The sequence below is a fragment of the Erinaceus europaeus genome, chromosome 19 (assembly GCF_950295315.1).
Source record: "Erinaceus europaeus chromosome 19, mEriEur2.1, whole genome shotgun sequence".
Classification (NCBI taxonomy): Eukaryota; Metazoa; Chordata; class Mammalia; order Eulipotyphla; family Erinaceidae; genus Erinaceus; species Erinaceus europaeus.
This window is the reverse complement of record NC_080180.1, coordinates 57528333-57542132: the sequence shown is the minus strand read 5'-3', so window position 1 is coordinate 57542132 and position 13800 is coordinate 57528333. Positions and strand designations below refer to the sequence as shown.

Here is a 13800-nt window from a genome sequence, read left to right as displayed (position 1 = left end):
TATTTAATGAGAGATAGAGAGACTGAAACCAGAACACTGATCAGCTCTGTTTTTTGCCAGTGCTTGGGGATTGAATTTGGGACCTCAGAGCCTCAGGCATAGGAGTCTTTTGCAGAACCATTACTCTATCTCCCCAGCTCCATTTATTTATTTTCATGAGAGAGAGGATGAGAGAGAGACAGAGACAAGAGCACCACTCAGCTCCAGCATAAAGTCATGCTGGTGGGTCTCTGAAGTCTCAGTGTGAGTCCAGTACTCTAGCTTCGTGCTACTTCACTGACCCAGAAATAATTTAAAAGAATCATATTGTGACCTGGGGTTGTTAGAGCACATTAAGATTCTTCAGGTCATTGACTCCTGGCAGAAAATAGTTATAGAGATGGATGCCCAGTGCATCCCTCACCCCCTCCCCCTTCATCTCGAGAAAAGCTCACTGGTTTTCTTTAATTTGTCTAGAAAGCACAAACACAACTGCTTCTGTCTTCAGGAGGTTGTGAGCGGGCTGCGGCAGCCTGTGGGCGCCCTCCACAGTGGCGATGGCTCACACCGGCTCTTCATCCTGGAGAAGGAAGGCTACGTGAAGATTCTGACCCCGGACGGAGACGTTTTCAAGGAGCCTTATCTGGACATTCACAAACTTGTTCAGAGTGGAATAAAGGTTGGCCATTTCAATTTTACTTATTTTGCCCTGGCTGTGCTAATTTCCTGTTACTGCTACCCTAAATGAAGGCACTTCTCTCTAATAAAAGCAAGAACATTGAAGGAGGAAGGAAGGAGGCAAAATAATGCATTGATAAGTATGACAGCTGTATTGGGGCCAGGATGTTAATGTTTTAATGGCTTTTTTTTTTTTTTTTTTTTTTTGGTGACTCTTAAGCAACAAGATCAGATAGGCATTTTGGAATGTTTTCCCTGTGTGGTTTACACGTTGAAAATACATACTGGTTTTACAACATACTTGCTTAAATATTGTTCCATGGGCATATAACTTATATCAGCATTTGCTAGTAGGAATTAAAGAGATCCTCAGGCAACTGTTAATCATTCTTTTTACTGCATTGATTTTTGAGTTTATCTAAAAAATTTGCTTTATATACTGTGTCATCACTGTACTGTCAATATTTTTTAAGGTAAGTCAAATGATTATCATCTAGAGTTAACAATCTTTATAATATTATAATATAAGCACACTTATTGCTGTCTTTCCCGTTGCTCCAGTCTGAATTCTCATGTAAAGAGGCCAGGCAGTGGCACATCTGGTTAAGTCCACACAGCTCCCCATCTGCAGGGGTGGGGGATTCTCCACAGTCTGCAGGTGTCTGTGTTTCTCATTCCCTCTTTATTCTCCTTCCCTCTCAATTTCTCTGTCTTATCCAATAAAATGGGGGGGAAATGGTGGCCAGGTGACCCTGCTGGGAGATTACAGGCCCTGGTGTTGGGGGTGGGGAGTGGCAGTGGGTCAGAGGACAGAGGGGCTGGGCCCTGGAATGTATCTGGCAGAGCTGAAGGATGTGCCCATCATCGGGACGTGTGTGTCTCGACTCCTGTCCTTCTCCATCCACTTATTTCCTCATTTCAAAGGCTGTGTTTTTTGAAGTAGAACCTTTCTGGGAGGGAGGAGAGGACAGGAGGCTGAAGCTGCCGACTGAGCTCGTTGAGGTGGGGTTCTTGAGATCTTGCACCCTGCCTCACTATGAATGTGATTTCTGGGGGCATGTATTCATTATATTTAACAAGAAGGCAGCTGACCCACTGGGTGGCTTTCCTCAGAAACCTCCTTGCTTTCCTGTTTTTTTTTTTTTTCTCAGCCCAGATATTATAATGATTAGGTCTTTTTGTACATTTGTTTTGGAGCATAGTTTGTGTCAATCTGCCACAGAATTGACAAGCTGTAGGATCTGCAAAGGAAATAATGCTAGGACTGTGGCTTAGCCCCCTGTCGACTGTCACTCAAAGCCCAGGATGAGGTTGTCAGGGTTTGGGATTCCCATGCGATGCCATAGTACTCAGAGTGTGGTGCTCTTTTTTTAAAAAATTTATTTATTTATTCCCTTTTGTTACCCTTGTTATTTTATTGTTGTAGTTATTATTGTTGTTGATATTGATGTTGTCGCCATTGTTGGATAGGACAGAGTGAAATGGAGAGAGGAGGGGAAGACAGAGGGGGAGAGAAAGATAGACACCTGCAGACCTGCTTCACCACCTGTGAGGCAACTCCCCTGCAGGTGGGGAGCCGGAGGCTCAAACTGGGATCTTCATGTTGGTCCTTGTGCTTTGTGCCACCTGTGCTTAACCCACTACGCTGCCGCCTGACTCCCAGTGCTCTTTTTTTTTTCCACCAGGGTTATTGCTGGGGCTCAGTGTCTGCGCAATGATTCCACTGCTTCTGGTGGTCTTTTTCTTTAACATTCGTTATAGAGACAGATATAGTGTGGGGCGGGGTGGGGAAGGCAGAGAGAGAAAGATGCCTGCAACACTGTTCCACCTCTCCTGAAGCTTCCCCCTGTGGGTGGGGGCTAGGGGCTTGAACCCAGGTCTTCCTCACATGGTAACATGTGAGTTTTACTAGGTGCACCACTGCCTGGCCCCTCCTTAGCAAAGCACTATGAAAGCAGGTCACTAAAATGTACCATGAAGCCAGAGGAGAGAGCATGTTAAGGGAGGTTTCAAAGTCCAGTAAGGGAAGCTACAGATCAGCTGCAAGGAGTCCGGCTGCAGTGACCTCATTGGCCCGCCCCCAGCCCCCAGCTCAGCAGATCCTTTTCCTGTCTTGCGCACTCAGTGCATCATAGAAAGTTTCCTACATCTGTAAGCAGGTTTGCTCTTTGGTCTATGTTTTCTAGGGCCAATGTTGGGAGTTTGTTTACATAGCATCTTGTTTTTAACAGGCTCCTTTCAGTTTTACATGCATACAATATAAACACTATATAGTGCATCCTATTTACAGACAACAAATATACAGAATACTTCTGCATATCTATATATATATTGAACTTTTCAGTGTTGATGCACTTAAAAAATAAACTGTGGGGAGTCGGGTAGTAGTGCAGCGGGTTAATTGCAGGTGGCGCAGAGCACAAAGACCAGCGTAAGGATCCCGGTTCGAGCTCCCGGCTCCCCCACCTGCAGGGGAGTCACTTCATAAGCGGTGAAGCAGGTCTTCTGGTGTCTATCTTTCTCTCCCCCTCTCTGTCTTCCCCTCTTCTCTCCATTTCTCTCTGTCCTATCCAATAATGACACCATCAATAACAACAATAATACCTACAACAATATAAAAACAAGGGCAACAAAAGAGAATAAATAAATCAATATTTAAAAAAACAAACAAAAAAAATAATCTGCAAGGTGCTCTTTATTGAGGCCATTCTGTAGTGTGTGATAATGAGAAAAGCTTAAAGAAAACCCTTCCCTATATCATGTCACTATGAGCCCAGTCCAGAATGACTGTGGTACCAGGTAACAATACTTACGGTCGGTCCCAGGGGTTCTCAGAAATGACCTTCGGAAGGGAGGTGAAATGTGCACTCCCTCGCCTGGTAGACTTCTATATGCTCTATCTGGGCCTGCCAAATAAAATTTTATTTGTATTTATTATTATTGTTAGGTTTTTTTAGATAGAGGAGGGAGAGACAGACCGACCATAGCATCAGAGCTTCCTTCAGTGCAGTGGGGGTTGAACACATGGCAAAACGACACATTGTAGCCAAGTGAGCTGTTTTACCAGCCATCCAAATACAATTGAAAAGTTCATCCACTCAGTCATTTAAACATGCTGTGTGATTCTACAGCCCTATACTTGATATCACAGGACATCTGTAAAGACTAATCCATGGTTTAAGATAATATATGTGCTAATTACCCGGTTATACTTACGTGTGGACAAAAGAGAACATCAGTGATGTGATCAAAATGAACCACATCATTTAAATAATCTAATCTGATACTAAAACCCGACAAACCGATGTCGGCACAAATGCCACCTGGTAACAGGGGATCTTAAAACTTAATACAGGGACACAAATTCTTAACAAAAAAAAAAAGTCCATTCAAATACTCAAGTAATGATTATTCAGACTTTAAGAGGGGCCAAATTCTTTAACTTAAAAAAAAAAAAAGGTCTAATGAGCTGTTTCTAAACCAGCCTCTAACCTAAATCACCTTTGATCCAAATGTTTCACAAACTTAAAGTGACGTGTATCCTCAGGCTATTTCTGAGCAGGGAAAGCACCCCTGTTCAGAGAGCCTTAGCCAATCATTTGGAAGCAGTCACAAGAATTCCAAAGAGAGGGTGGGTGTGTGTGTGTGGGGGGGAGCTGTGTACACAGTATAAATGAAAAATGCTTGGATTTGGGGAGCTGAGGAAAGGAATAAAAAATATCACCAGCTTGAATTCCCATTGAATAATTAGCCTCTCAGTGAAAGAGTTGGGCTGAGGCCCCCACACTGCAAATGTCTTTGGATGGGTCTGAACACACCTGTTCAGGAAAAGTGAAACAAAACTTGAACTGCATTCCCTCCACACGCAGGTCACCAAACATCTGTCATAAGTTATCAATTACTAGTCTCGGCTGAACTCAATCCTGTGACCCGAGGTTGAAAAAGCCCGAGAACTCATTCTCTCCCTCACCGGGGCTGTGGCTTTTCCCTGGACACCCATTAAAAGCTGCTGTTTCAACCGCCAGGGGTTTGGGAGGTCAGATTGACTCCGTGACATTAATAATGTATTTACGCCTAGGGGCGGTGTCAAGCACACATTGCTCTGGGGCTGAGCTGAGCTGAGCTGAGCTGGGATTTTGTGACCAGTTCCTCAAAACTTTTCCTAGTAGTTTAGCATAGTTTCTTCACTGTATAAAAAAAAAGGGAAAAAAAGTTCCTTAATTGCAGCCTAAAGACAATGTCTCCTTGTGGACTAGTATGATTGTGCCTTCAGAGTTGGCCTTAATGAAATGTCAGTACGTAAAAAAAAAAAAAAAAAATCTCTGCACAGATACAAACAAAAGCAAAGCAAAACAAAGAAGATCTAGGTATGCAAATAGTTATTGGAATTACTGCTAAGCCAAGCTTTTGGTGACACATTAATTGGCATCAATATATCACTTCCCCGTTAATATCCTAGCACAGTGGCAGTGTGGTCAAAGCCCTCACCCAAAGCCCAGACAATAGTGCCAGTCTCCCCCAAAGGCTGTGTGACTTGGAGAGCCATTCACTCAGCCTGCTGGGAATGTCCACACTGAAGGCAGAGGACCTGGCTAAATGATGCACTAGCTCTGCAGATTTGATGGCGCAGAAAGTGCCGTGAGCCTCCTGCTGTCTGCAGGGAAGAAGAGTAGAGGGTGACAGGCTGTGTGATCTGGATGCTGGAACTGCCATTGCTTTCCCAGGTTGGGAGACTCTGGGACTTGCTTTAAGCTGGATTTCACTTTCCTTTTGATTGTACTGTTACAGAAAGCCAGGGGGTATAGCTCAGTGGTAGAGCATCTCACTGCAGAAAGCCAGTTGTCTCCCAGCCCATATTCCACTGGGCACCCTCCCATGCTGAGAAGCAGACTTTACATTTGTTTTTGTTTTTTTAAGGACAGGGTAAGGATTTGGGTGTACAGAGCCCTCAGAGTTGGGGGGGGGCAGATCCTGGTATACTGGGGCAACCAGCATGCAGCTGTCTCAGAGCGGGGCCAGCAGGAGTGGAGGTTTCAGGGTTGGCTGTCTTGTGTGCTAAGCACATCAGATGTCTCACATGTGTGTTACTTGGCTTTTACTCTGAAGATCATTGGAGGATTTTGTGTAGAAAGTAAAAGGGGCTGACTTAATCATTTTAAAATGACTTATTTACTGTTATTTTTGAAAGGTAGACAGAGAGTGAGAGAGAGAGAGAGAGAGGGAACAGAACATGGCTTAACTTGGGCAAAGGTGCTGGCAGGCACTGAACCTGGGGCCTTGGGTGTGCAAGTCCTGTGTTTCACAGCATTGGATTTGCTTGGGTGAGACCATGGGTTTGACCCCTGATATTGATTATGTCAGAGTGGATTCATGCTCTGGTGTCTCTGTAGTAAAATAAATGTTTTACGTCAACAGCGAAAGAGAGGAAGAGAGAAAAAGAAAAAAGGAAGGAAGGAAAGAGGAAGAAAGCACACACAGTAGACGCGTTGAGGAGAGTTTGGAGGTTAAGAGCAGAAGTAGGGATCTGGGACAGACATTGGCTTTGGTGACATTGCTGCAGTGGCAGTGCTTTGTCTCATGGGCCAGTCATTGACTAGCTGAACTTGACTTTCTATCTGACAAGCTGGGAGGGTCAGAAAGATAGTCGGTACTTGGAGGAATAGTTAGGAATGGCTTTTTAAAATTTTTTACCAGAGCTCTGCTCAGCTCTGGCTTATGGTGCTGCAGGGGGAATTGAACCTGAGCCTCAGGCATGAGTCTCCTTGCATAACCTTTATGCTGTCTACTCCTGCAGAAATGGCTCCACTTAAATGCAAGCATTTTTCGACATGTTGTGTAGCAAGTCTAGATTTCCTGTAGGGTTTAAGTGCTGCAAATATTGAGGCTTCTATAATGCAAGCTTTGAGCCTCAGTACATTAGCAACATAGGACATTACACAGGTTCTGGTCAAAGACTGTAAATTTCAGAAGTTATCAGTGGCAGTTACAGAAAGAAGCAGGGCCATCATCAGCATACGTGATAATCCATGAACAAAGACTAGAGAGATCTCTGGTGTGTGTATACACATACCCTCTTGGGAAGTGCATCATAAATAAAGGGGAACTTAATTTTTTTTTAAAGATTTGTTTTGTTTGTTATAAGACAGAGGGAGGGGAAAGAGAGAGAGAGCACAGAGAGAGGGCAGAGAGAGAATACTCCTATGGTACATGCAGTGCTAGAAATCAAACTAGTAACTTCTGACATGCAAATCCAATGCTTGACCAGTTGAACCATCTCCCCACTCAGGCAACTTTTTTTTTTTTTTAATTTTTGGTTTTTACAAAGAAGCCAAAATCCAAGAGTGCTGGAGGCAGAGACAATGAAGTGATAATGGAATACAAAGCAATAGCCCTCTCATTGCAGTATGTCAGATGCTGTTGTCGAGAAATTCTCATTATTTAAATCATAAGACAATGACCTTATAAGTACCCACAGCTCCATCTTCACTGGTAGAATATGCCCAGCTGTGTTTAGTGATTTTATTATCTGCCACTGATCATAGAACTTCAATTAACAAATCAGTCTTTGGGACTGTAAATTAAGTGGGCAAAATATGTCTCCTTTCCTATGTGAGTGTGACTGACTAGATGTGAAAGATGGGGGCGGGGAGAGAGAAAGAGAGAGGGGGCAATGCATGCTTGATCATTTTACTGGCACATGTAAGGATTTCAGTGCTCTGTGTTTCCTTGAGAGAAATCCCCTAGTGCCAATTAACCTAACTGATTCCAAAACAATTCTCTGTTTGGAAAGAATAATTCTCAGTGTGGGTGTTCCTTGAAATCGTATGCCGCCTCCTCCTCTGTTATTGCTGAGCTGTGTGCTGTGCCGTTGAAAGTGGCTCCTGTCTCCAAGCTCTGGGTAGCTGAGCGTTCTCTCTCCCACACACAGAGTCAGCTCCTGTGCTGTCATTCTGTCCACTGTACACATTGTTTAGCTCTTGGTCATTTTTCTAAAGTGGAAAAGCTAGCACTACCTAATAGTAGACCAAATATTTCACGTCAAAATTATCAAAAGCACCCAAATCAGGTCATTTGTATTAAATCAGGAAATAGCTTACTTTGCCAAGAAAAAAAAATTTTTTTTTCTCTTTAAGAAATAAAACTTTCTTGGCTGGATTTACAGGGCATCTTCATTTGTTCTTTGCAATAATGTGAAGGCATTTTTTCCCCCTCCAGTGGAAGAAAAGAACTAGACTAGAAAAGACTAGAAGGATTTGACTAACTTGGTAAAGGCAGGCTCCCTCCCTCTTATAACCGTGCTGTCTGTTTAGATTTCTGGTGTCTTTTCTTGAATCCTAATAAATCAATTAACCCGTATTCATTCTAAGATTTAATTTGGTGGGTAGAATATATGTGCTTTTCATCAGGCACACATCTTTTTTTAAGTCTGAAACCACCACACACAAAGAATTTAATTCTGACAGACATTTGTTCTCAGCATAAATACTTGAGAGCCAATAGTTGTCCCTACTTAATCATGCTTCTTAAAAGTGAATTCCAGAAGACTGGAGGCCCCCACTGACCCCGGGTAAGGTGAGTTGTCAGTAAATTACTTTTATGATGTGCCCTGGGGAAGCAGGTCTGCTAGAAACTTGGTGGGAAGCTGCCCCCCCTGCTTGCAGGGGAATGACCTTTAACTTTATCTAACCTTTGCGTTTCTGATTCTCAATATCTGGGAGGCATTGAGCCACATTGTTTGAGGATCCTATTAAAAGAGAGACCTTTCTTGGGCCCCTCAGAAAGTCTTAGCCAGGCATTGTGGTTAATACTTTGGGATGAAGCGTGCTAGTAAACTCTGATTTCTGCAGTTTTAATTCTAAATAGCAAATGTTTAATGAGACAAAAAAAAAAGGAGTCAGATAGAAAGTGACACTTTGGATATGACTGTTTGGGTGGCAGGTAGAAAACAGAATCCCTGCGATTTTGCTAATTTGCATTTATTGTGGCACTTGACAAACTTTAATAACTATTGAAGGTTATTGCACGAGAATGCATTTCTGTCTGCCCCAGAGCAATTTATTTAGTTGTGGAAAGCAAGTTCTGTCCATTTTTTCTTACTATTTTTCTTCAGGTGGAAATTTTTCTTGTACTTTCTAGGGAAAATACAATACAAAATGATCAAGCATAATAATTAGAATTTTGCTTACAAAACTATACCTCCCTTGGTTATATCTGATAGAAAACATGGGGAAATAATGCATTTGCTACAGGACCCATTTCCCTTTTATTACAAGGGTACAAAATTGGCAGACCCAAATGTTTGTTTGTGTTTTCATTCCATGAATGTCTAATTTTTTTTCTCTTCCTATAATCTTGGACTACATTGAATGGATCAGTATTTTGGATCTTTTTTAAAGAAGTAATTTCATAGCTCAATTTTCTTGTATGTATGTCCACAAGTATATTTCATGATTAAAGGTATGTACACACATATACACAAATGCTAATAATACGCATTGTGTATGTACATTGGTAATACATTATGCCTTAAAAATAAAATATGTGGACTTATTTAAGAACACTGTGTGTGAATGAATTTCTACAGATAAGCCTTTTCAAAACATCACACACCTAATTTTTTATCAGACCGTGTTTACATATGGACATGGACAGACTAAATATAGAAAATTTCTATAATATCTTTGATTTATATTTCAGATTGTAGTAGCATCAAAGCCAAGCAGTCTGAACTTTGCTTTGAGGTGAACCCTTGGAGGAGATCAACAATATACTGTCCTAGAAGCAATTAGTATAACTTTTTTTTTTTTAGTGGGAAAGGAAAGAAATCAACAAATTCTTTCCTGTAAAGCCAGGGTTCTGGCTCAAGAGCATATATAAACAAGACCTCAGCTTTAAATATAGCTGAGTTGCCACCCAGGAGAGAAACCCCATGGTAAGAGAGTGGCCGGCCAGCAGACAGCGAGCGATCTTTAAGTGATGGAGAATTGTTAAATCAGTGGCATTAGTGTTCACAGTGTGCAGTTGTGAGCTTCCAGAATCCCCCCCCACACATACACACCATACACACACAACCCACAATTGTTTATCTTTGGAAACTGGAGACATCATGGTCATAAAGTTTATCATGGAAGTAACTCACTGATTAAGAAGATTTAAAAAATTTTTTTTTAATATTTATTTCCCCTTTTGTTGCCCTTGTTGTTTTTCATTGTTGTTGTAGTTATTGATGTCATCATTGATGGATAGGAAAGAGAGAAATTTAGAGAGGAGGGGAAGACAGAGGGAGAGAGAAAGACAGACACCTGCAGACCTGCTTCACCACCTGTGAAGTGACTCCCTGCAGGTGGGGAGCCGGGGGCTCAAACCAGGATCCTTACTCCGGTCCTTGTGCTTTGCGCCATGTGTGCTTAACCTGCTGCGCTACCGCGCGACTCCCAATTGATTAAGAAGATTTTATACATGAAGAATGGCAAATTTGAGATGAATTTGGGAACAGTAGCTAGAAAGAAATAGATGACACTTGATGGACTGGGATTGTGACTGCCTTCGGCTGTCTACTCATTTTCATGCTACCCAAGGCAGTGGCTTGTCATCATCCACACTTCTGCTGAGCTCTGGTTAGGTGGCTTTTTTGTTTGCATGTTTGATTTCCTTTCTTGTTTTGTTAAACAGTTTGCATGGAAGATTCTTTTTTAAAAATTTTTATTTATTTATTTTCCCTTTTGTTGCCCTTGTTGTTTTTTTATTGTTGTTGTATTTATTATTGTTGTTGTTATTGATGTCATCACTGTTAGATAGGACAGAGTGAAATGGAGAGAGGAGGGGAAGACAGAGAGCGGGAGAGAAAGATAGACATCTGCAGACCTGCTTCACCGCCTGTGAAGTGACTCCCCTGCAGGTGGGGAGCCGGGGCTCGAACTGGGATCCTTACACTGGTCCTTGCGCTTTGCGCCACACGTGCTTAACCCGCTGTGCTACCATCCGACTCCCATGGAAGACTCTTAATGAGTTTCAGCATGGCAGTCTGGTCCATGGATTCAGTCTCCAGGGACTTGCCATGTGGTACCCTTTAAACATGGGCCTGGGTATATGTTTTAAGTACTGAAGAGAGAGTATCTCTGCACAGAGTGTGGAAGGTATAGTTAGTTCTCAAGGGGAAAATTACATAAAGTTTCAGGTCTGATGAGGAATGAGTGTCTACAGGGAAACCAACAGAAAGGTGAGAAACACATGCAGAATAAATGACCTGGTGCATGCTAGAAGTAGACTCTAGAGGAAAACAGAGATACCTAGATTTGGGTACAGTAGTAACACAGGAATGAGTCAGGTGGTACCGCTTCAGCAGAAGCAACAGGTTCAAAAATAGCGATTTATTAGTGTCCCCGTTTCATGAAATCATGCCTCCCAGAAAAGGCAGCTGAGCCCATGCAAGAAGACATTTATACAACCCGCAGGCGACTCCTTCTTTCTGGAAGGTCTAGAAAAATGTCTATTTCAATCCATCCATTAATCCTACTTGTTAGTCACTCTAGAATCTACATGAAAACCTGAAGGAATTCCAGAAGTAGTGAACTGTGTCCCAGATGCTTATGTATGAACTGCACAGCCTTTCATGAGAAACGCTCTCTGCTTTTTGTAAACGTGGATGTATTCTGCATCTCAGGGTGCTGAAGTTCACGTTTTCCCAGTCCCCTGGGACACTGGGCTCTACCGTGTACACTTTAGTTCATGTGGTGCCCAAGTATGATATGACAGACTTTAATTTTGTCTTTAGTCAAGAGTGTATTTAATATGCTGTGGGCTATTTATGAGTGACAGTGCCATATTCTTCTTTTACACTTGGAATATTCTCCTGAGTCCACTGGTATTCCTTAGCTAGGGGATTAATATGCATAATAAAATCTTTTCTTATTAGTATTTAATTAGTATTAAATTAATGCAAAAGAAAGTCCCCAAAGACCAAATCCCAACTCTCCCCAGTGATGTGTGTAATGAAGAAAATCTTTAAACTCATCAATTGTCTCCTCACTGAATGTCTTGGTCACATTGAAAATATTCTTCAAATTAATGCTAAGTACATGTAATAAAGCATTCAAAAGTAAAAAGCCAATTGCTTTTTAGTGAAAAAAAAAACTAAAGCTGATTTATGTCTTCCTTATATGTCTGGATTTTTTTATAAGAACAGTATTTCTGGGGTTTGGGGTAGTTGCACAGCAGGTTAAGCGCACATGGTGCAAAGCGCATGGACCGCTCAAGGATTGGCTTCAAGCTCCTGGCTCCCCACCTGCGGGGGGGGGGGCCACTTCGCAAGTGGTGAAACAGATCTGCAGGTGTCTGTCTCTCCCCCCCCCCATCTTCTTCGCCTCCTCTCTCAATTTCTCTCTGTACTGTTCAAAACAACAATGGGGGGGGGTGGGAATGGCTGCCAGGAGCAGTGGATTCGTAGTGCAGGCAATGAACTCCAGCAATAGCCCTGGAGGCAAAGCAAAGCAAACAAAAACCAGTATCTCTGAAGTCTATGGCAGACCTTCCCGACCTTCCCTGTCTGCCTAAGGTGAAGCCCCTGCCCTCACTTCTGCTCACTCAGTGCAGGGACTCTACTCCATTGGGTTCTACCAGTGCCTGGACACCAGGCTTCCTCAAGCCACTGCTTAATTTACTCATGTAGAAAGCTGAATTGACTTGACCCTTCTGCTTTCTTTCACCACCCTGACCTTGTCCTTGCCGGGCTGTTCCTACTGCCAGTTGATTATCTCAAGGGATGGGAAAGCTTTTTTTTTTTTTTTCTTTTCCACGAAACTGGCTTTTCCCATAAGGAAAGTTCAGGGTTATCAGCCAGAGAATTCTAGAAGATGGCAACAAAGCAACTTTCTGTCTGCTCCATAAGTTAATAAGTGTAGATTTCAACTCTGAAGTTTTTTCTCTATGGGAAAACAGAGCAAAGGGACCTGCTGAGGACCTCCCCCAACCCTTGATAAGCAAAGCTGGTCGGGCTCTGCTCCAGTGGGGAGTGGCTGTGTGAGGCTCATTCATTCCTTGGTGGATTCACTCACTGAGCTCATGCCCCTTAGACTTCTGATAGAGCCTGAGAAACTGGGAGAAATCCAGAGACTTCATCTTGAAATGGTAGTGGGTTATGAAGCACTAAGTATAGACATTCAGGGAAAAGATTTAGAGTAATAAAAAAGCAAGATGGAAGGAGTGAGGGCTTTTAGTACAGGCTCCAGAATCTCCTGTTTATTTGTTCACTTGTTTGCTGGGAGACTGTCCCACCACTTTCGTTATTGACTTAAGAGATACCAAGAGGCACGAAATATTCATTCACTCACACAAGAAATGGAAACTGCCTCTCACTTAGGTTATTTAAATTGATAATGATTTTAAAGATCCATGTACATTAGCCCATTCTCAAAGACTATGCCTGGAGATATCATGAAGGCAATACAAAGCGCCATAGATTGTTTGGTGTGAAATTGAGAATATTGTACTATTCCATATGGTTCTTTGACATTTGTCCCTTTTGCCACCCCTCACCATCCTTCCCAGAAAACCCTTGAAACTAGATCACTTTGAGAATTCAAACTTATCCTAAATCGGTGTGTTCCGCATAGCATGTGCAGCTTGCCAGCCTTGGTGATGGCGTGAGATAGCACTGTGTAGTAAGTAGTTCCAATGTGACTGCCCAACCTGAGTTCCAGAAGTAAAGACTGATGTTTCCCAATAGTCCAGCTTGAGATTGGCTGGCAGAGAAACTTACACTGTGTGTGTGTGCTGACTTTTCCGATCTCTTTGGATTTCAGAAAGCTTTCTAAGGAGACTATAGGTTCTTAGCTCCTAGCATCAGACCTTAGTTTCTAGTTTCTCTGGCAGTCAGTCCAACATACACTCTTAGGGCTGGGAGAGCAAACAGAAGCAAATAAATAAATTAATTAATTAAAATTAAAATTAAAAAAATGGCTTCTAAGTGTCAGAAAAAATAGCTGTCGCAGAGGGCCCTGTGCTTGAGTCATAAAATCTTCAAAATTTGCCCCATGTCTTACAGACCTTTGTGCCATTTAATGTGTCTCTCTCATCTGACATTTAAGGAGATGAACTCATTTGTTAGAGGCTGACTAGCCACCCACAGCCATACTGACAAGGGAT

The 13800-nt window shown here is 42.4% G+C and overlaps 1 protein-coding gene across 1 annotated transcript in view; it reads left to right on the top strand.

Moving 5' to 3' along the window:
* HHIP (hedgehog interacting protein) overlaps positions 1–13800 on the top strand; it is a 92665-nt gene that overhangs the window by 15512 nt on the left and 63353 nt on the right. Inside the window, exon 4 of the mRNA XM_016190298.2 lies at positions 457–658. Coding sequence (XP_016045784.2) covers positions 457–658 — 202 coding nt within the window. The remainder of the gene's footprint in view (positions 1–456; positions 659–13800) is intronic.